This window comes from Schistocerca cancellata, chromosome 12 (assembly GCF_023864275.1).
Source record: "Schistocerca cancellata isolate TAMUIC-IGC-003103 chromosome 12, iqSchCanc2.1, whole genome shotgun sequence".
Taxonomy (NCBI): Eukaryota; Metazoa; Arthropoda; class Insecta; order Orthoptera; family Acrididae; genus Schistocerca; species Schistocerca cancellata.
The window spans coordinates 133965096-133987973 of NC_064637.1; the positions used below are offsets into that span (position 1 = coordinate 133965096).

A 22878-nucleotide genomic window follows, 5' to 3' on the forward strand; every position below is an offset into this window, starting at 1 on the left:
CAAGAGAGCTTTCCTGTCTTGGAAAACATTGTGCACTTTCTTGGCTTCCATTAGGTACATCTTCACTTTAGACATAAGTGTCCAACCTACAAAATATAATTATGAAGCCAAAGCGTATGTATGCTCCCTAGATTTTATTCTGTAAACACATCTTGACTCTGTCTCCTTTTCTGCATCTGTTAGCTGCAAGTGGGTATTGTGCACCATTTTTGGGTCTCTTCATGAACCTTCTGAGAAAGACTTCTTTGCAATGTAGTGTGTCACATCACTGATGAGTATGTATTGCCCAAAAGTTTAAATGAAGATAGGACAGAGTATTAAAAAATATGCTGAAATACAGGAATAGGTTTTAGCTCTAAAAGATTGCACATAATGAACATTTTCAGTTGCAGGACAGGGCACACCAGACATAATTTTTACAAAAGTAATACCCTTTTTTTTTTTTTTTTTTTTTTTTTTTTGCGAAGACCTCGAGATATCTCGCTTTACTTCTTCCCATTTCCTTCCTATTAACATTTGACGTAACCAGACGAGATATAAGTGGCTCAAAAGGCAGACGGTTGGTACTGTGGGTGATGGAAAAGTTAACAGAATATTGTAGACCGTCGCGGAGAGGGGAGACGTGAGAGAGGAAATGCTGATGTAATCTGTCAGCTTTGCCAACACAACTTGCAGTGTTTAGCTTCACCGCACAATGATTATGGGTTGAGTACGTTCCACACTACTTTTTGCAGGAACTGATGTAATCGTAGCATGGTAGTGATAAGGAATGAGGCTATAGATTTATTGATCGCTTTAGTGTCCTGTTGACGTGTATGGGTGTGTTAGTGACAGGAGAATCTGAGTTGTGGCAACAACTGTTTAGAGGAATACATTTGTGGTTGCGCAGTGTGCAAAATTTTTGTGACGAGGAGGAATGTGAATGTTATTGCTCATCGTTTCACTTGCAGCAATTTAAGCTATCGTCTTAGGTTCTTGCCTAAAAGCACACTCGGAAATCGCCACATATTTGAAAATAAACGTGAAGTATTTGTGAAAAGATAAATATGAATTTTATTGTTGCTCATTTAACTCACAGCAATGTAAGCTGTCATCTAGGGAATAACCACACATTCAGAAATACAGGCAAACATTTATTTCATCCTTAGTTTTGAAGTGGCATACTGTGCACATACATCACACACTATGAAGGAAATGAATAATCTAAATGCACACAGTTCACGGAAGGGTTGTTTACAAATGCTCACAAAAGTTTATAGTTGAAAGCACACTAGTGACATCACAACTGCAAAAAGTAGTGTGGAGCTATGTCCCCGTGGCCATTGGAAATATGTTTCTGTTGAAGACATTATTTCCTACAGTGTATCACATCTGTTTATGACTTCGTTTCTTGTCTCTGTTTCTGTCCACACTGGGAGCAAATGTTTTTCAGTGTACTCGCATTGTCTGCAACGCTATTTGTTGTATCGCTTTCGTATTGTGTACTGTGTCAGATCTAGAGATGAGGAAACTGTAATATGTGCTGCTGCATAATTAATATATGAAAGTTCATGCAAACAAAATAAAATATATTGTTGCTGATCATTTTTTTCTATTAATTTATAATGAGGTGCCCTGAAGTCGATGAGAATCTGTGTTTCGTAATTTTACAGAATAAGGTTGCATTTATCAAAGAATTTTGTAATTTGTTTTAAAACTACAATATTATTTTGATGGAGAGTTTGTATAGTAATTGTTAATGGTAGATAAAATTGGATTAGTTGTTGTAAGAAATAACTTGGTTTGCATGCAGTCATTGTCTTGGGTGAGTGAGAACATACTGTAGAACAGCTGGTGGGGGAAAAACTTGCTTCGTATGGTAACTGAGTATGGAAGAAAGATCTAGTTTTCGTAATTCCTCTTGGGTATCATCTAATGATTTTGAATTTCTGGTATAAATGGTATCACCGTCCCTCCACCCACAAAAATTTAATAAATCGCAACACGCGTGACAACTCTATACAACAGACGACACAGTGCGACACATAAACACACTTGCGCTGCACGGCGGTGACACGTGTTAGCTGGCCTGAAATACTGTTTCCATTGATCTGTACTGACACTGCTATGGATAGAATACCGTGTTTCGAAAGATGTTTCCAAACGGTGTCCATATCAAGTAGTGGGAAACATGTTTCTGGTTTAGTGTGTACGCGGCTTGAAGTCTACTCGACCCAATTAAACTGCCATTGGCTACAGAAGGAAAACCACCACTTGTTAGATTTGGACGCCTTACACTGTAACACCAAGCGGGTCTGGGTGTTAGAATAGCCCTATGGTATTCCTGCCTGTCAGAGGGGACTAAAAGGAGTCACCAGTTTTGGCACTGTAAGTTCAGGTTCCATTTTATGGCTGACCTTCCACTTTAAAATTCTACAGAAGTGCAGGTCGTTTGGGAATAATGCCTTACGTGGTGCACAGGTTATCTGTAGTGCCGTTTGATTTGATCTCCTGCACCTCTTTTTGTCATGACTTTGCACCTCCACCTGCAGTTAAACATTTAGATGAAGACATCTTCTGGGATATGTCATCTTCCATTGCCCACTGACCTCTTTTGCTCCCCTGACAATATTGGATTTCTGTATGCCCAATATCCAGCACGGTAGCCAGCCTATTGTAGTAGGGCCGTCATGTACCCGTTTGGTGGTATCCCCTGGACAACACAGGGATCGCACTGCTAATGCCTGAGCTGCAAAACTCCCCACACACAGCCAAGGAGTAGATGCCCACCTTCTTGGGGCATTAGGACTTCCAGAAATGGTCATCGTGCCAGGTGGCTTTGGGGTCATCGTGCCAGGTGGCTTTTGCTGTGGATGGATGGTGCCCATTGGGAGAGGCCCTGATCAGAGTGGGTGGCATCAGGGCAACTTAGTCACAAAGGAAATGCACTGTATACAACAACACAGTGCTCATACAAGTGTCTGCCAACATCAAAGTGTGTCAAAGGCTTTAGGAAGACTATGCAATGCTTCTTAACAACAAATTGCCTGTGATGAGTGTGTCATAGCACCTGTTTACATTAGATTCGTTTTAATGCAAGATCTTTTAATGTCTTGCACGTACGAACATACGGCCTTCCTGCATCATCGTAGGTGCACAATTGCAGTGACACCTGTTATCTGGCGCTCTCTGGCAACTGCTGAACCGAACCTATTTCTAACAGGTCACAGGAAAATATTGGGAATGGTTGTTTGAAAAGTGTTACTTTGAAAGTTAATCAATTTCCTTTTATGCAAGATGAACTATGTGTGAGAATGTATGATGAATTTCTTAAATAGGAGTGTTTGATTCTCATTTAAAAATCAACTCTTTGGGGACGACCAGAAGATCAGACATTTACGTCGTTATTAAAAATTTTACTCGCACATTTGTGATGTATCTTAAAGTGTAACACGCACAAAAGAGATAAACATTATATGTGGAAGCTTAGATTCTCTTGCAGCTTATTAATCTTAGAGACCAATATATGTGGAAGCTTTGCTTTTCTTGTAGCAACAATATGTATATTAATTTAAACCATTAACTTTTCGTATTTGTGTGTTTGCATTACTTAAGAGTGATCTTGCTATCATGTGTCCTATGCTGTCATCAGCTGGTGAGACATGTGTTGGTATATCATTCCATGCTGAATAACGGTTTGGATAATACTGCTCCAAAACTTGACTATTTTTCTTACTAATTTTTGTATATCTGTGTATGCTTAATTCTAGCTCTGTCTCTCTCTCTCAGTCTATTTGTTGCCCTTTTTGAATAATACGCAGTGACTGCTAATCACTGAGATGTTCTTGGAACCGTTCTTGTCAGTATCTCACACTTCTGTGTAAAGGCATCACGCGACATGACCTGTGACTGGCTTATGAAAGTGCGTCTTTTATCGTTCAGTCTAAGGGTGGGCATCTGGCCTTCTCTCAAAGGCCTCGACTCTCCCTCCATGTTAACTCCTTATCACTCTTTTCACTCTTTCTTTGCATTTTGTTTGCCTTGGTGTTCGTCTTCTCTCTCTCTCTCTCTCTCTCTCTCTCTCTCTCTCTCTCTCTGCGTGCGTGAGTGCGCACAGAAAATACCACAATCTCTGACTGCTACCAGAGATGATGGCCATGTGAGCTATTCTTTTCCTTATACTGCTGCTGAAGCTCTTTTTGAAATACTATCCATTCTTTTGAATGAAAGTCTTTTTGTGTGTGGCAGAATTAAAATATCGTTGGCGAACTTTTATATTTCTTCCTCCAACTTAAATTTCCTTTCCAAATATCTGTTAGTTACCTTTAAAGCTTGCTTTATGTAAAAATTGAATAACGTCGAGGATATGCTTTAACTCTGCCTTAGTGTCTCAGAACTAGTCTTCCATTTTTTTGATTAGTACTTGCTTGCCACCTAAGTTCTCAATCCTGATGCATTGGTTTCTTCTATTGAGGATTTATTTAGTTTCCTGTGTAGGTGGAATCTTTATTTCTCCTACACATGTGTGCGCTTCTACAAATTTTCATTTATCCATTAACCAATCCTACTCTGCTTTTTTGCACTTCGTTTCTCTAATTTTTGAGCCGTGTCCACTTCATTTGTTGCATTTATATATTTTCTCCTTTCGTCACTTAAATTCAAAATCTCCTGTTGTCCAAGGGTTTTTACTGGGCCTCATATTTTTACTTACGTGGTTCTATGCTGCTTGCTTAGTTAAATGATCTGTTAAAAATCAATCTTAAGACTTCACCAGCACCATTTTCAGAGATTGTACTGTGCTCCTATGGAGTTTTGCTACCTGTTTGATGAGACATCGAACTAAAATAAGAGTAAATAGTTACATTCACAGTATGCACCATTTTGTGTTGAGGTTTGGAGTTTTGCTTTCTGGGTTAATAATCTGTGTTGCAGCGAGGGAGCAAATTCCAGTTTTATTCCAGAACGACATGGTGGTAGCGTCTTACACTGACCTTACTCATTGTCGTTGCTGGCGCTAATAAAACTGATGTAGCCACACTCGATGGCACAGAGAACACTCGATGACACAGAGATTTAAAAAAAACCTTTAATTTTGTGTGTTAGGTACTTAGGGCTTTGAGCAACCAAATTTTTATCTTTTTGTTTTAAAGTGGAATAATTTATTTTGCTTGGTAATTTTCAGGCATTGACACAGACAAATACAAGTATCCAATAGGCTCTGGCCGTGTGACCTTCAACAATCCTCGTTCATATATGAGGGCAGTAGTCGCAGCATTCATAGAAATAAAAACTCCTCGTTTCACTAAGAAGGTAAGCTATTTATTTTCTGATGTTTTCCATAGCTATTTTATTTTTATACATATTCAAAAACATAGTGGGCCTGTGCCATTGGGTTCATATTCTGTTGGTGGTGGATTTTCAAATTCTGGTCTAGGAATCTCAACTTACAATTCTGCAATGTTTTTAAAGTACCCCAGCCAGATTCCAGGGTGAAGTATGTCTTGTAATAAAAGGAGGATCTGAGATTGCAAGATACAGGTTGTTTCAAAAGATTCATCGGATTTCACAAGATTCATCGAATTTCACAAGACTGCATCTACTACACAAATAAAGATAGAAACTCAACATCTGTTTTAACTTATGCATGGGCCTAAAAAGTACTTATTTTCAATAGGACTGTCAAACTTTAAAAGCCTATGTCTTTATCAGGCATGCCGTTAGGGTGCTTTTTACAATTATTATTAGAATCAGAGTTGCAATTTACTGTCAACAAATGTTAAGTGTGTACTATACCCATCAGACACATTACAAATTGCCAGACAATGTTCAGCTTTCACAATTTGTGAGCACATCTAAAGTTACTGTGTTCCCTGCTACTACTGTGTAGCATCATTGTTTAGTCGAAAAACTACTACTACTACTACTACTACTACTACTACTACTACTACTACTAGTGCATGTGTGGTGGCTACTGTCTCTGGGCACTATGGCAGTGACTGCTAGCACCCATGAGCGTTCGCACTGTCCGTAACCATATGCCTCCTTCATGTGGTGAATAGCAATCTATCCTTCCCCTGTTGTTATTCCATCCTGGGCTTCCAGTGGTATATGTGTATTACCAGGATAGGTAGCCTGTGTAATTACTAAATTATTGCCGCAAATAAATACCATAACTGGTACTTCAGCAGATGCTGTTGTTTCCATCTGAAACTTAATGTTATCCCACCATTCTCAACATCTTAGTGGAAATATTCTCCCCTCGCAATACATTTCCTTATCATGTAGTTCGCATCATTAGGGCAGGCTGTGCTACAGTGTCTCCCCAGTTCCATTGAGAGGATTGGTTTCAGGAAGACAAATAGGGTCCCTGTGTGGTGGTATTGGACAGTAGGGCATAAAGCTGGGACCTGTTTTTTGAGTTGTTAAAAATTGAAAAAAATGTAAATTTATAAAATTAACAGTTTGACAGTACATAGCAAATCACAGTAACGTGAACAGATTGTTTCTTAGAGCGTCTGTGCAACATAAACTTGTCTCAGAATTTAACTTCAGCCCAACCATTGCCTGCGTCAAGTAGGATGGCGCTTCTGCGTATAGAGGTGGGGCGGTAAGAAAGCATTGAGGGAATGAGATCTGCACATGAGTGGCAGCAGAGAGCAGGCAAACAAAGTCAATGTTGCTGAACTGTGTTGCTGAAGACAGTGATCGGGTTCATTTGCCTATGGTACATCGTTTTATAACATTCAGATCTATGACCCGAATAATTAATTTTAGAACGGACTGCAGTCAATAGTCGTGAGAGAAATCTTACCTCATGTCTTGACTATGACGTGTCCAGTGCTCCACAGCTTTAGTCCGCTTGATGTTGGAAGGCGAGAACACCTGACACAGCTTTGTGAAAAGTCATATAAAATATTTCTCAAAATTGCAACTGTTTAGCGACAAGGTCATTGAAACTGCTTGCAATAATAGTCATTTATTTCAATTTGCATTAGAAGTAAAAATGTAATACACAACAAAACGAACCCAAAGTGCAATCCCCTCTGCTTCTACTCCATAAGGCGTAATTGTGACGAAGCACTACCTTTGAAGCCAATATTCCCATGCATAATTGTCACAAGTTTTCGTTATGTCAGGTATTTACCATTTACACGGGACACTTTAATAAAACATTCTTGTCAAAATCCCATTTGTGGTCCCGGTTTCCTTTGATTTCTGTGTTTTTCAGGCTACGCAAAACAAACTGTTCATAAGGTTTCTACTGCTCTGACACTTTGTTTAGAGTTTTCTCTACAGTGATCTTGTTGACACCACGTGCTTCTGCAGTCCGTTCTTATATCTTAAAATGTCAACAGTAAGAGTCCTGCTTTCAAGTTTACATTTGATGAAGTTACAAATGCAGTAAATAATCCCACTTGTCTGCTGGTGAAGCACTTCATGCTTATTGCCGTCACCTGACTTTTCCATTAATTGAACTAAAACATTTAGATAAACATTCATAGCATATTGTTAAGAGGAGAGAGGGAGAGGGAGGTATGTAACTTGTTGGTAACCATTTGGAAAGAGAATGAATCTTATGGGCTGCCAGCCGTTAATGGACAGGGATGCTCAGAACGGCTTAAAATTGTGCTGTCTTCCTACATGATTGCGGATTATAGCAGTTAAACGAAGTATATTGTAAATGGAAACAAGATCAAAAGCATCAAGAACTGTAAAAGCAAGGTTCACACACAATTTTAATTTAAAATTTTAAGAATTGAGAAGCAGCCTAACAACTGTTAAAACACCATGCTTCAAACTAGAGTTTAATGGTAGTGAAACCAATGATTAAAACAAAACATCAGAACGCTTGCAGAAGCTGACATTTATATAACACAATCTTAAAAATATTTGTTTAAGAAAGATAGCTACCCTTCGATCAATAACTTCTGTGGTTCCAGGCTTGGATCCTAGACAATAATGCTCAGAACTAGTTGTTTTACAGATGTGAACTGGTTAAATCACAGTTCTAGTTGAATGACCTGTCACCATCTTTCCATATAGTTTACATCAAAATTAACAAATACTTAAAAGCTTTACCTGCACTTAGAGCTGAAATAGGTCGGGAGCCTCTTCCAAAGCAAAAAATTTTAAAACACCACATAATTTCAAATTAGTACCCACTGGCTACTGTGAACATATAACAGGTAAGTAAATCTAAACCATAACTGATCCGGAATAGTTGCACCCATTAATGTGTGTTGAAGTTCATTCACTGTGGCATGTAACCTGATTATATTAACAACTTGTTCATGTAACAAACATGTTACAAATGTTTCTAGTGAACATAACAGCTCATTCAGTCTAGTCAAGTGAGGATACAATCAGCGAAATCAGCTCTCAGAGCCTCATCAAAACACACATCTAAACATATTTACTTGTGGATTACACAGTGTCACATGTCTCTACAATGTCAGAAATCTTAGCCACGACTGTGGACTGTGGAGTCAACAGCCCCAAACTGGGCTCACAGCAAACTTCTGGTAAAGGGCTTGGAGCTGTGTTGTATTACAGATCATTAGAGGTAGCATACACCATCTCTGCCCAGCAACGCAGTTTTCAGTGGTCCCAGCATTGGTACATAAACTAAATATTGCCACTCTTGGCACATTTGCAGAATTTAAATGCAACTTTTGTTCAGCGTCTTTGTCACCAAATTGGTATCCAAAATTGTTTGAGAGAAACAATGAGCACATTTTTCCAAACCAACAGTATTTGTATGTTTCCTAATAACATAAGTAGCTTAAAAATATATGCCTAAGGAGTCGCAGTGACAGTGTGCCATGTTCTCACAACTAATCAGGTCTTGAGCATCAACATAAGCTTATTTCAAATTGTGTTTACTTGGTTCCCCCTGCTTCCTTCTTGTGCCATAATCTCCAGTTTTACAACTTAAGAGTTGTTTGTGAAAGTGATAATTCATTGCAGATTTTGAGTTAGTTGACTTTCCTGTTCCTGTTCTTGATATGTAGTGCTTTGGTATATCCAAATTTGTTTTTTCTAGTGTACTGTTAACCGAATTCTTCCTTGACAAAACTTATCAAGAAATACTGTATTTATCATACTATAAGATGAGGATAATTCCCAATCATCATTCGAAAAATACAGGGCTGTATTAAATTTGCAGATAAAATTATTGAATTGCATTACATTACGTTACTACTGGTTCTGTAGGTCGTGCTCACTGAGCGGCAACAGAACTTTCATAAAGGAAGTTACAATTAGGCAAGCTTTTGGAGCCAGTGGCTCCTTCAGGCAGAAGTGCTGAAGGGGAAGGAAGAGGGGTGAAGGAAAAGGGCTGGAGAGGTCTAGGTAGAGAGGTAGATTTTGGAAAAGTCACCCAGAAACGCTTGTCAGCGGAGATCTACTGGACAGGATGAGAAGCAAAGACTGATTGTTGGGGACTGCACAGGAAGAGATTTGAAAACCTGAGAGCCTAAAGACAAGGTAATATGGTAGACAGAGATTCTCATAAAACATTGTGCATGATTTAATAAGAGTGAAAGGTAAGTGTGTTACATGTAACAGAGTTGGGAAGGTGACACTGAAAAATAGACAAATCAGAAAATGGCAGCTGAAAAAAAACTTAAAATGGAGTGAAGAAAGGAGTAGTTACTGTGAAGAAATGCTGAGACAGAAGAAATTAAAGTAAATTAAGGCCAGGTGGGTGGTGAGAACAAAGAACATGTTGTCCTAGTTCCACCTGCAGAGTTCAGAGAAACAGGCGTTGGGGAAGAATCCAGGTGTGTGTGTGTGTGTGTGTGTGTGTGTGTGTGTGTGTGTGTGTGTGTGTGTGTGTTAAAACAGGTGCTGAGGCTGAGACTCACGTTGTAGAGCATCTGGGGTCTTTCACCTGATGCCAGTTTCTCAGAGTTCTGCTGGTGAAAACTAGGGCTACATGTCCTTGGTTCCCATCACCCACCTGGCCGTAAATTGTTGATTTCTCCTGTGTCAGAATTTCTTTGCAGTAACTACTGCTTTCTTAACTCTGTTTTAGTTTTCTACTGCTTTCATTTTCTGACCCACCCGTTTTTCGCCATCGCCCTCCCATCTCTGTTGCATGCAATACACTCTAACTTGTGCATGATGTATTATCAGAATCTCTGTCTTGCATATAACCCTGCCTTACACCTTTAAGCTTTAAGCTTTCCAAATCTCGTCTGGTGCGGTCCCCAACAATCAGTGTTTCTTTCTCGTCCTGTCTGGTAAGTCTCCCCTGACCCACAGTTCTGGGTGACTTTACTGAAATCTACCCCTTTTGCTAGACTTCTCCAGTCACTTTCCTTCACCCCTCTTCCTCACCTTCAAATGTAATGCCTGAAACAGCCACTGTCTCCAAAAGCTTGTCTAATTATAACCTTCTTTTTTTGTGTGTGGTTTTTGCCACTGCTTGGTGGGTAGATTTTTTTATCTATTCAATTACAATATTTTTATGTTGTTGAATAGAGTATGTAGGGTTTATCTTACATTTGCAGGTCAAGCTTTGGCTATTGAGGTCATGTGCAGATTTATTTTGAGGACTTCGGAAGGGCAGGGGTTTGCAAATGACACTCGCGTTTAAACAGTATCAAGATTATCTGATACTTCAAAGTGCTTGTTACAGTATGGACGCTTGCTTGAGTAATCACAACACATTTGACTTGCGTGACACTAATGCGAGGAATACGTGAGAAACGACAAACTAGCCACTACAACTAGAGTATTCCTCTGCTCACAGTTCGACAGTTCTGTGAAACACAGGAGGAAATGGAACTTAGTGCTATCATCTCACAAATTCTCTTTGTATTTGAACAGTTTTGAAACAAATGTTCCCATACATGTACAGTTACTGTAAACAAACTTTAATTATGGTTATGTATGGGTAACACTTGAATTGAAAATATTCTTCAAAAAATGTCACTTTACTCTACACCCATATCACTATTTCCTTCGGTTATAAGAGTGTGTGATGATTTACTAAGTGGATTGCAAATGTGAAATTTAGTCCCTGTTCCAGTAGTAAAAGACCGGGTGAAAATGTTGCCAGCTTTTTATCAGCTTGAGGACATTGTGGTATTCCGAGGAAACAAGGAGGAAAATTAATCCTTTATGAAATGTATAACAGATTAAGTAAACCATACTAACTGTAATCGTTATTGCGAGAATAAATTAGTGGCAAGGCTTGTCACAGAGATGGTATTAACAGATGTCAGTAAATTACAGGATGGGCAATAGACAGTGAGTGAGTAGCAGACAGATGATATGTTTGGAAGCAAGACACATTATTCACACATCAGTATACAATTGAAATCCGATTCGGAAAAAGCTGCTGTGTTTTAAGTTCCCATTGTAACCACAATCTCAGGAATTGCAATATTTTTGCAATAAACACCCAAATATCTGTGATGATGAACGTGTAAATTTTACAGCTGAGGTGGTGGTCATTACAAGTAGTGATACAGTCCTGACAGGGTTAGTAAGCAAAAAGGTACATCTACAGAAATTTGCACTTTATAGCCTACCAGAGGGGTTCATTGAACCACTTCCACATTTACTTTTCCACTATTCCACTCTCTAGCAGCACACGGGAAAAATAACAGTTAAAATCTTTCCGTGTGAACTCTGATTCATCTTATCGTATTACAATGATCATTTCTCCCAGTGTAGGTGGGTATTAACAAAATATTTTTGCATTTGGAGGAGAACACTGTAAGTGGAAATTTCATGAAAACACCTTTATTTTAATGATTGCCACCCAAACTTGCATATCATATCCATAAACTGTGTTTATCTCATTTGATCATTGGATGTTTAAAGTCTGCTCCATTGATAAAGAGTGTGATTTAGGAACATATTTGTTAGTGACTCAAGAGTTTCTCTTAAAACTTTGTTACCTGTAAGGGTGAGTCAGACGATAGAAAGATAGAATTAATTTGTGACACACTGGTTAAGGAGTCTCGCCCACTCCACCTCACATGCTGCTTCAGTTTCTGTCATGGTCGATTCGAGTTTCTTGTATACTGCGACAAATATGATGTCCATTTCCTATTAGCCTTTCCTTTAGATATAAACATGTCTCAGCATTCTTGGTTTCACTTTTTAGCCTGATTATTATGAACTCAGTTGCATTTTCAGACTGATAAAAATTACGGACTTTGCAAATGCTTCTGCAGTTGATTATTCTGGCTGTAATAGTCTCACATTTGAAGGGCCATTTCTTTGGGTCTTACACTGATACTTTTTGACTTCTCCTTCAGGTATGTATGGAAGTTGCCTAAGCTACAAAAGGAAAAAAATATCTTGCACATTCCACACACAGCTAGCCACGTGAGCAGTGCAATTGTCTTCACCCAGTTACCCGAGAGGCTTCCAGGACATGCACAAGATGATCATTTGTATCCTATTCAGCCATTTCCCTAAGGGATTTCAATAAAGGGTATCATTATTGGCTGTATGCTCCAACTTCCTTCACTTATCATTTTATGTTCGCCTCCCCCCAGACACTGGACATGTCAGGTTTCTCAACAGGTGAAGTGTCTCACTGGATCAGTTTGTTCCATTTATTGTCTGAATGGTTGTTATACCCAGAGTTTGTCTAGGTTACTGCCTTCCCTCTCCAGGTACTTAAGGTGTACTGTAGATGCACCAGTCAAGTAGATGAGTGGTAAAAGATCCTGTACTTTCTGCAGAAGACCTCCTTTGGAGAAGATACCACTGTACGCACCTGTGGTATCTCTGGTACACAATTTGACATTTCACCAAATGCATATATCTAAAGCAGCTTCTACTCACTTAAGTGGTCAGAGCAACTTCTAGCTTCTTATAAACAGCAACTAACTCATTCTCTCAATCTGTGCTTGTGAACAGCATTCAGTGGTCTACATTGTAGCTGCTAGTGTTTAGCTGAACACTTAATCAGTAACTGTAAATTAGCCCTGCTGAATGTTTTTTTTTAATGTCTGGAACAGTTACACTGAAAGAATTGCAAGGTCTGTTTAAGAACTGAAGCTACAACACCAAAGAAAGTGTTTTGTCAAGTTGGTTGACAAACAACCAGGAGCGTGTGTGTGCATGTGTTTTTCCAAGATAGCACGTGAAGCTTTCTTCATTTGGTTGGATTACTAATTCTGTTCAACAATCTAGCCATCTTCAGACATAATATACAAAACAGACTTTTTCTCATGTTAGCAACGTACAACTGCTTACAGAACTGCTCATAATATTGTAGCAGGGTTGAAGAACATATAAAAGAGTTGAAGCATACATACCATAAAACGTACTTGATTAGTGTTGGTGCCATTACAGCTTCACACATTGGTAAAATTTTTCTTAAAATAACATCATCCATACATGACATAGTTAAAGAGCTTTTCATAGTTTGTGGCCATTGTAATTGAAGGATTGTGATTCAGCAAAAATATACATTAATGTAGAGAAGTGGCAGTGAAAATAAGATCCAAGAAACTATCCACTGAAATGACTAAATGTAAAAGGTATCTTCTAACCTGAGGCATTATGCCATTTAAACTTGGTTACCGACACCCAGTATTTATATAATTTTGTAACAGATCACATGTTGCTGTAATGTGGTACATGTTGACAGGACAGCTAATGTTCATTAGAATGTTTAAGAATAGCAACATTGAGCATATACATAGTGTACAAATGTGGATATGCAGTGCTGTAGCAAAATAGGGACTGATGAGTGTGAGGCGAAGGCTGCTAGCTGGTGGTAGCCAGCTGCCTCTATAACTTAACACAAAAGTTACGTGTTCAAATAACCTTTTAAGGAGCAGGCTGTAACTGCAATAAAATTAAAATAGTTGATGTCAACACAGAGTGTCTTTGACTCCAGCAATAACTAGCGTGATAGCAATATGCTGATTTTTACGTAATAGCAACATATATGATGATCTCTTTTATGAAATGATGTAAATATTAATTGTCAGTTACTAAGTTTTAATGGCGTAAAATCTTCGGCAAGATGATACCTTTTACATTTAATTATTGTAGCGGCTAGCTCCTTATGCAAATATTGCTTTTATTTTCACTACCCCTCCCCCCCCCCCCCCCCCCCCTCTCTGTTAATGTATATTTTCAGCTTTATGACCATCATTCGATTACACTGGCCTGGATGAAAAGCTGTTTTTAACTGTCACGTCTGGATGTTGTTATTTTAAGAAAGATTTTATGGTATGTGAAGCTGTAATGGCACATACATCAATAAAATTTGTTTTATGCTTTGTGTTCTGCAATTCATGTCTATATACTTGAGTATATATGCACCTACACTGCCACCACCAATCAGCCTGTACTCTATTGATTCATATCTTTCCTCAGTCAACTCTGATGAATCAAGTTATCGAGTAGTAGTACTTTCCTATGTAGATGCGCGTCCGTGTCATTGTATTGTATATGTTTCTGTCTGGCACATAGACAGCTAACACATACATAAAAGAAAAGTTGCGGCCATTCTAGTGATTTTGATATGTTATTCTCTCTGGCATTTGTTTAAGAAAAGTTGTGAATATTCTACTGTTTTCTTGTACAGAGAACCTTCGATATGTAGCATTGCAAATACAGACTATTCACCGAATGTGAAGCTAGTTCACATTCAGAAGCAGAAATATTAAGGCCAAAGAATGAATAAGTCAGAAGTCCTAGTTGTATGAAGTGCAAGTGGGAAGATCAGTCAAGAGTGAGAGTGATCAATTGATTGTGAAGTGTTAATAATAGTAATTCATAGTAACTTCTCAGTAAAAGTATTGTTAAGAGACAAAATTTTTACTAATATCTTAACAATAGTATCTCATACCTCACTCGTATTAAGAGTTAGGTATGGGAAACTATTGACAAGTATATCTCTGGTAATAGTGAATTTCGAGAAGATTCCTAAAAACACATTGTTACTACGAGAATGGTTTGAAAAGTTCTCGGAACAGAATAGAAAAAAAGTACTTACATCACTGAAACTTTTGTTTTTTAACGAAGGCTCCTTGTAGATTAATGCACTTGGTCCAACAGTGTTCCAGTACCTTGATCCCATCTCGAAAAGGAGTTTCCTCCTGGTCACATAATAGTTGTTAACTCTGGCTATCAGTTCTTCATTTCAAGTGAATCTTTGCCCACCAAGAAAAATTTTAAGTTTTGGGAAGAGATGGAAGTCTGACGGAGCCATGTCAGGTGTGGCAACAATTCATACTTTAGTTTGTGTAATTTTACCATGGCGACGGCACATGTGTGCGGGCGCACAGTATCCATTGTCAACAGTTGCGGCACCCATCTTGCAGATAATTTTTTTTTATTTCTAATTCTTCAGTTAAAATGTGATACACCGTTTGAGGTTACATACGGCAAGTGTGAGCAGTTTTACGCACTTGAAATCAGCGATCCTCCATGACCATTTTGTGCACTTTTGCAATGATTTCAGGTGTAGTGACACATCTTGGCCGACCACTGTGCAGATCATCGTGTAAGCTCTCCCAACCAAATTCAAATTCATTTGTCCACTTAGCAGCAGTTGAATGTGAAGGAGCAGAGTCCCCCAGTGTAATCTGGAAATCGGCATGTATGTCCTTTGATTTCATACATTTCTTTATGAAGTACTTAATCACTGCTCGAATGTAGATTCCTCCTACTTCCCCCCCCCCCCCCCCTCCATGTCACCCGCATCTTTGCAAAATCACTATGCGGAAACAACAGAGCCACGTCACTGCCACATCTCTCTTCCAAAAGCACTGATATGGCACATTTTTACAGGCAACAGTACAATGAATACCCCGTGAACAACTCGTTGCACTTGTGCTGACCTCTTGTGATGATTCAGAGAACTTTCCAAACCACACTCCTATATAGGCCCTCTATTAAATTCATTAGAAAGGAATAGAAGCAACAATAAAAGTTCCACACACATAAATTGCCAGATGTCATCATTGGAAACCCACCCTTCTATTATCCATCGTAAGGTGCATATTTGCTTGTTGCTTTCACAGTAGGTATTTGTTCACACCCCATAAAAGTCTGGAAGCAAAAATTATGGCAGTGAATGTTCTCGAAAGAACAGAGCCACGTATATAAGGGAAGCAGTCGCTGTCATGAAGTCAGTTTGAAAGCTACACTCGTCACGATAACTTGGAAGTGATAAAAACTGAACAACTCCAATTATTGGCTATTACCACAAACTTCAGTCAGTGTTGTGCTTAGTGATATTAGAAATGCGTTGTGTGTGACTGTGTGTTTTAGTGCTAAGTGTACTAGCGTTGAATTTTTCAGTGCGAATAAAGTGCTTATTCGAGGATAATTGGCATCTAATTTACCTATGATGTAACAGTATAATAAAATAGATCATTCTGTAATAAGAAAAAGAAAAGCAGAAACATCATTCAGCCCCCCCCCACACACACACACACACACACACACACACACACACACACACACAAAACCACACAACCACCACCACCACCACCACCACCACCACCACCAGATGTACAGGCAGAGCACAGCACTTTGTCGAAACTTCCTCAACAAAGTTCGACTGATTCCTTTAATCCCACCGATATTGGCAATTATTTTGATATATTAGCGTCAGGAAATATTAGTGACGATATAAAACACGAGCTTCTCACAGCTCCAAGGAAATCTGAAAAAGGTTATATCTTTCCTACTTCCAAGCACAACAGGAGGGGATGGGTTGAATGCAGACAAGTGCACGATAATCACTTTGAACGGTATCCATTTCTGGTGTTCTCACAAGTTGAAAAGGGACTTCTTTGCATCAAATGTTCAATTTTTGTGAATAATAAAATGGTTGGAGGAAAGAAATCCATTATAGCCAAGAAACTTGTAATTGATCCACTAACAAAGTTTGCTAAACTTACTGGTAAAGATGGTGGCCTTGAGACCCACTCTCAGCTCAAGACCCCATTGAAACATCAACAGATGCAACATTTTTGGCGACACAAGACATACGCGAACTTGAGGTCATATGTCAATTGTGAAGACAGAGAATGGAAAGCATTAGAGAAAACAGAGACCGTCTTATACCTATAATAAAAACAGTCTTACTTCATGGAAAGCAAAACATTCCTCTGTTGGGGCAGAGAGATGATGGGAGTCTATTAGAAAACACAAAAGATTGTGAAAGTGTAGTGAGTAATGAGGGAAACTTGAGGGCTCTTCTACGATTTAGAATTGGCGCTGGAGACTTGCAACTAAAACACCACCTTGAGACCAGTAGAGCAGATATGTAATGAACTTATTTCATGCTGTGAAAGAGTGATGTTATCGAGAATACTGGAGGAAATCAAATATTCTCATTATTACAGCATCTTCAGTGAGTGTATAGACATACCACATATCGCTCAACTGAGTTCAGCTGCAAGATATGTTGATGGTGATGGCAAATTACACAAGATTTTTGGGTTTTGTTGTCATCCATCGAGGACAATGATTGTAGTGGAAACATTGACGATGAACCTAAAGAGAGTAAAGATGAAGAGCATAGTATTACTGGTGAAGTATTAGGTAGTAAGAGTCTAAGGAGAATGAAAAGCCTGCCCCCCCCCCCCCCCCCCCCCCCCCCCCTCTCTCTCTCTCTCTCTCTCTCTCTCTCTCTCTCTCTCTCTCTAGAACTGTGTGGGTATAGGCTGTGATGGTTGCTCAGTTAATATGTCAGAATTTAAAGGTGCTGTGGCTACAAGAAGTGAAAGAAAGAAAGCTGTCAACACGCGAGTAGCACTATGTTGAAGTCATCAGCTCAACCTCGCTGTCTCTCGCAATTGCAAAGTTAAGTGTGATAAACTCAAATGGTACTATTGAAAATGTAGTATCATTTTTTACAGCATCTAGCAAGCGGTTTGCAACATTGAAGAGTCACGTAAAGCACTCGATGCAGTCACATTATCAAATGAGGTTGGTTCAGCGACATGATGCTGTTGTTCAATTCGCAGCTGGTCTTGGAGCAGTTTGCAAATTTCTTAAAAAAAAAAAAATACAGTGTTAGAGGGATAGAACAACGCCTGCCAAAGCCAGTATCCTCCTTAGAGCTCTCTCTAATTTAGTTCATCATCCGTCTGTTTACAGTGAGTGACATTATGAGCATAACATATCCAGTCAGCAAAATCTTAGAAGACCATAGCTTGGGTGTCACAGTGGCAAAAGCAAAATTAGATTAGACACTCAAGGTGTATGACGGCATGATAGTTAATGCTGATAGCCAATTTGCTTGTATTGTTGAAGAGGCGAAGGCAGTTATGGAAGAGTTAGCTATGGAGATGAGTGTACCTCGTCTTACAGCAGACAGAGACACAGGGAAAATTGCGATCATAATTATGATGCTATGACATATGGGAAAAGAACTGTTTTTATTCCCACATTGGACCATGTTACGACTGACATGAGGGAACGTTTTGCTGAAGGAAAATATTTATCGTTTAAAATTCAACATACTTTTGCCTTCACAACTACTGAAACATAACAGTAATGATGTGGCATGTAAATTGAATCAGTGCTTAACTGAACTACTGTTCTTTGAAGAAGAATCACACTCTTCGTGATTAAACAGACTAATGGGAGAGGTTCTTCAGTACAAGCAAATGAGCATGAACGCTCTTAATGATCGTTATTCTGTTATGCAAGCGTTGTCTGTTTGTCCTAGATCTGACTGTTCTACTTTGCACATGCTGTAGAAAATATTTGCTTGTCTACCTGCATCTATTGCTACAGCAGAAAGTAGTTTTTAAACAATGCAGCGTACAGAGACATGGCTGAGGTTGACAATGGAGGAGGATCGACTTAATGGATTAGCAGTGTTGAACACTCGCCCTGACATTGATTGTCCTATTGACGATGTAATTAACCAATTTTCCAGGAATTAGGTGTATAGAATTCATGATTTAAGGAAGAGAACCTCAATTGTAACTCTTTGGTATCATAAAATTGCATTGTCTTGTATATGTGTATAATAAGTTTAAATAAAACTTACTTAAACTGTGCATGTGACTTGATTATCTCTTATTACGGTAAAAGTAAATGTAACACAAGATATCTTCAGTGCCCATCCTTGAGGAGGTTTTTCTGTCTCCGCCACTGGTAGTCGTTAGCGCAGTTTCTGTTACCTGTACAGTCATGTTTGTTCGAAACTGCATAATAGGAATTTGTGCTAAGCCACATAGTTAATTTGTGGAAGCCATTTTAATTGAGATAGTTTAAATGTCATAATACAGCAGGATTTCAGATTTGTTTTACTTCTTCATTGTGTGTGTGTGACGGCAAACGTGATTAAATAGTGTAGAGTTTATCGGCCCTAGAGTTTATTGGCCCTTTCATTGATAGTGCAGTATTAAACGTGATGCACATTCAACCATCTTCAACTTTTATTATTGTAAAGCCGTTTGTGGAATATGTATGTAGATGTACAGGGTTATTCATAAGTACCTCTGGGACACAAGACAATTGCCCAAAAACCGTAAGACGTCAGTGGATAGAGCGTATCTCATCTTTAAAACTTGGATAACAAGTGCTCAATATACACACAGTTTGTGATACAGCAAATGTCAGTATGATAGTCAAACATATGCTATACGTGTCATAGCAGTGTCAGTGAATCAGTTAATTATCCATCCTCGAAACACTTAATTGGCAGTTGGGGCAGGAACACACATTCTTCAATGTAACACCATAGATGATGAAATGATGTGGAGTTTAGTCGGGTCACTACAGAGGCCAGTGAAGAGGAGGAGAGTCAAGGTGGGAACACATCCAATCGATGCTGAAGCAGTTTGACAAAGAGGCGATCGCCTACATCGGAAGGTAAGTGTGGTGAAGCACTGTATTGTTGCAGAAGGAAGCATCCAATGTTTTGCTTCATTGTAGCATAATCCATTGCTACAATGTGATAAAACCAGTCAGTTTTCTCCACAACGAGAAATAATCCGTAAACATTTGATAAAGCCATGGCACAAAAGGTGGTGAATTGTGTTGTTTCGTCCCCTGAAGAAAGAAAGAAACAGAGAGAGAGGGGGGGGGGGGGGGGGGGTTGGTAGGGTGGTCAGACGGTCAGACTTAACAGACAATTGACTGTGGAATCTGCAGTTCTTGGATCTCAGGTACAGTCTATTTCTTTGGGCTCCTGACTAATGATTTCTGCAAATCCTCCACCTTCTGTGCACTCACATCCAGCCTGTTTTCGCTGTGCTACGTAAACAATCAGTTGTGTAGAATATGTTGTACTAATTGTCTGTTGGTGCTTCTACCCAATACTTAGTATGAAATCATTACTTAAATTCTCCAATTGAATCTCATTTAGCGAATTTGGGTGAGCGCGCGCACACACACACACACACACACACACACACACACACACACACACACACACACACAAACTGTTATATGCCGTATTCTGATGCATCTGCCTTCCAGTGATCCATTCTCTAACCGATCGCACGTATTACAGATAGAAACTTTGAGAGGTTCTCTATCCACTGATATGTCGTTTCTCTGTACATATTGTAGTTTCTGCATTTCTGCATAGTTGTTTTCTGAAACCTTGTGTTAATTAAGAATAAATCTGTAAAAAAAAATCACTGAAAGTGCCGGTTACAGTAGGAAATGTGCTCTGACGACAGTGTGCTCGATGCGCAGGTGCAGGTAGACCCGTACCTGGAAGACTCCCTCTGTTCGTCGTGCGGCCTGCAGCAGGGGCCTTACTTCTGTCGAGACATGGTGTGCTTCCGCTACTTCTGCCGGACATGTTGGCACCGACACCACGACGGGCGCGAGCAGCTGCAGACGCACAAGACGCTGATGCGCAACTCCAAAGGGAGCCGTGCCACCCCCATCTCCGTGCCGGGCTTCTCGGCTCCTTCACTGTCATCCCCGTCCTTCTCGTCGATGAGTCCTCCCACTCTCATCAACTGAGATGTCCGTCGGAGCACGTCGTGGGGAGGGAGTTTGAAGTTACGTGGTGCTGGAGGCTGTACACGAGTGCTGCACCTCTGTGGCAAGTATCGAGGCAGCTTGACGCGACACTGTACTCCCGGTATGTGTGGATTACTGCTGTCGGTATCGCTGTGTATGTGTGTGGGGGCACGTGGAAATGTGTCGGTGCATTAGAAGTTGTTGATCTGCCACACTGAGGAGCTGCCTGTGTGTTCAGTTTCCTAATTTTAAAATTTTTTCCATTGATCAGTATTAATGCTGCTAGTTTAATAGGATAAGCGAGGTACTGATGAAAAATGTTCCTTTTTGAAGAGAGATTACTTTATTTATATTAAATAGTTATATTATTTGCCCGAAATGGCATCCTTATAGTTTTTAATTATTTTGCTGCAGTTGGCATTACTTACCCTAATTTTACAATGAGAGAAATTGTGTTTTGTTTTTATGATGCTATATTTAAGAAGGGAGTTAATTCTTTTTAGTGACACTAAATCGTGATTTATTTTGAGGTGCAGAAAATTTGCTCATTTGCTAACCCACTTACATAACTGGATGGAAGCTTATGACGAACTGGATTGGAAATGGTCTGTTCTTTGGATTCTTTTGGCTATTTCATTATCTATACTGCAATGGTGTAAACCCGACTGTGTAAATATGTTTATTTTGGAAGAATTTGTATATGAGAGTGTATGATTAGAATCATTGCAGTACAAAAACAACCAGGAGGGTTTTAATTTACAGAAATGTTATACACAGTGTTCTTGATTTTTTTATTTAGTTTTTATCATTTCTTCTTATATCAATATAAAAAGACTGTTCTCTCTATATAATATTGCCAGCAGAGTGAATAAATTTCTGAGAAGAAATTGTACTCAAATCTTACGTCATTTTAAAACAAAGAATATAACTACTCAGTCATTATTGCAAAATAAAAACTCCCTTGTGTGGTTTCAAGATCTCTTGGCAGTTGAATCTTATCTGACAGTACCACATAGATAGAACTTTAGTAACTTTTGTAATTTAGTTTTTATGCTTTCCCCAAATAGTAACAGTAGCAGAATTTAATTACTTGCCTATTGTTTCAGTTACACTTTACTGTTCCACAATCAATCAGAGCCGTAGTGCCTTGTTTCTGCCGCTGCTAACAGAAATTGCATAATTGAAGTAGTCCTTTTGTAATTTGTCTTATACTGTGTACCAAGTTTTACAGAAGATTTTGGTTCCCCTTTTGTTAACAGCAGCAAAAACATGGCACCGTTAGTACTTAACTAGTTCATGGACTAGTACAAAGTAACTAAAACAGTAGTCTTTATGTTTAATTCTGCTGTGGTTATGACTTTGGAAAGACATAAAAACTAATTTTAGGAGCTATAAAATATTTATCTTTGTAGCACTGTCAGATTTGTTTCAATTAAGATCTTTGTACTAAAATCTTGCATAAAACTTGGCACACACATTATTATTTTAGAATTTTTAAAATGTGCAGTTAAACAGTTTTGCTATTCAGTAATTGTTCCTAATTTTATAATACAATTTGGAGGTGTTTCATTATAAGACATGTTATGACTAAATTGAAGCTAGTCTTATTATGTACAAAGGAAGATGTTACTGTTGCTTCCTGTGAGTTACCATGTTCGGTGGAATGTAGGCACCAGCCAGTGATAAAGATAATGAGAGGTGGTTGCCATTACTATAGTAAAATGTATTAAGGTACTGAATAAACCTCTTATTTTTATATGCAAGTAGACCATTGGGCTATTGCTTGTATTTCATTCTTTCATCTCCTTACTGCATCAAGAGTGTCTGAATATTACTTATTTAGGATTTCTGTTACTTGGTTTGATACTTACTACTGAACTTGCCCTTTGTAGTGCCGTAAATAACAGTTACTCAGAGTTAAGAAAAATTGTAATAAACGGTTGCCACTACAATGGTGCTTTTGAA

General features: G+C 38.9%; 1 protein-coding gene across 1 annotated transcript in view; it reads left to right on the forward strand.

The window, feature by feature from the left end:
* The window catches only part of LOC126109524 (uncharacterized), a 293239-nt gene extending 270827 nt beyond the window's left edge, over positions 1-22412 (forward strand). The window contains exons 12-13 of the mRNA XM_049914544.1: positions 5162-5289; positions 20638-22412. Of these exons, the coding sequence (XP_049770501.1) occupies positions 5162-5289; positions 20638-20913 (404 nt within the window). The 3' untranslated portion in view covers positions 20914-22412. The remainder of the gene's footprint in view (positions 1-5161; positions 5290-20637) is intronic.
* Positions 22413-22878: the final 466 nt, after the last annotated feature.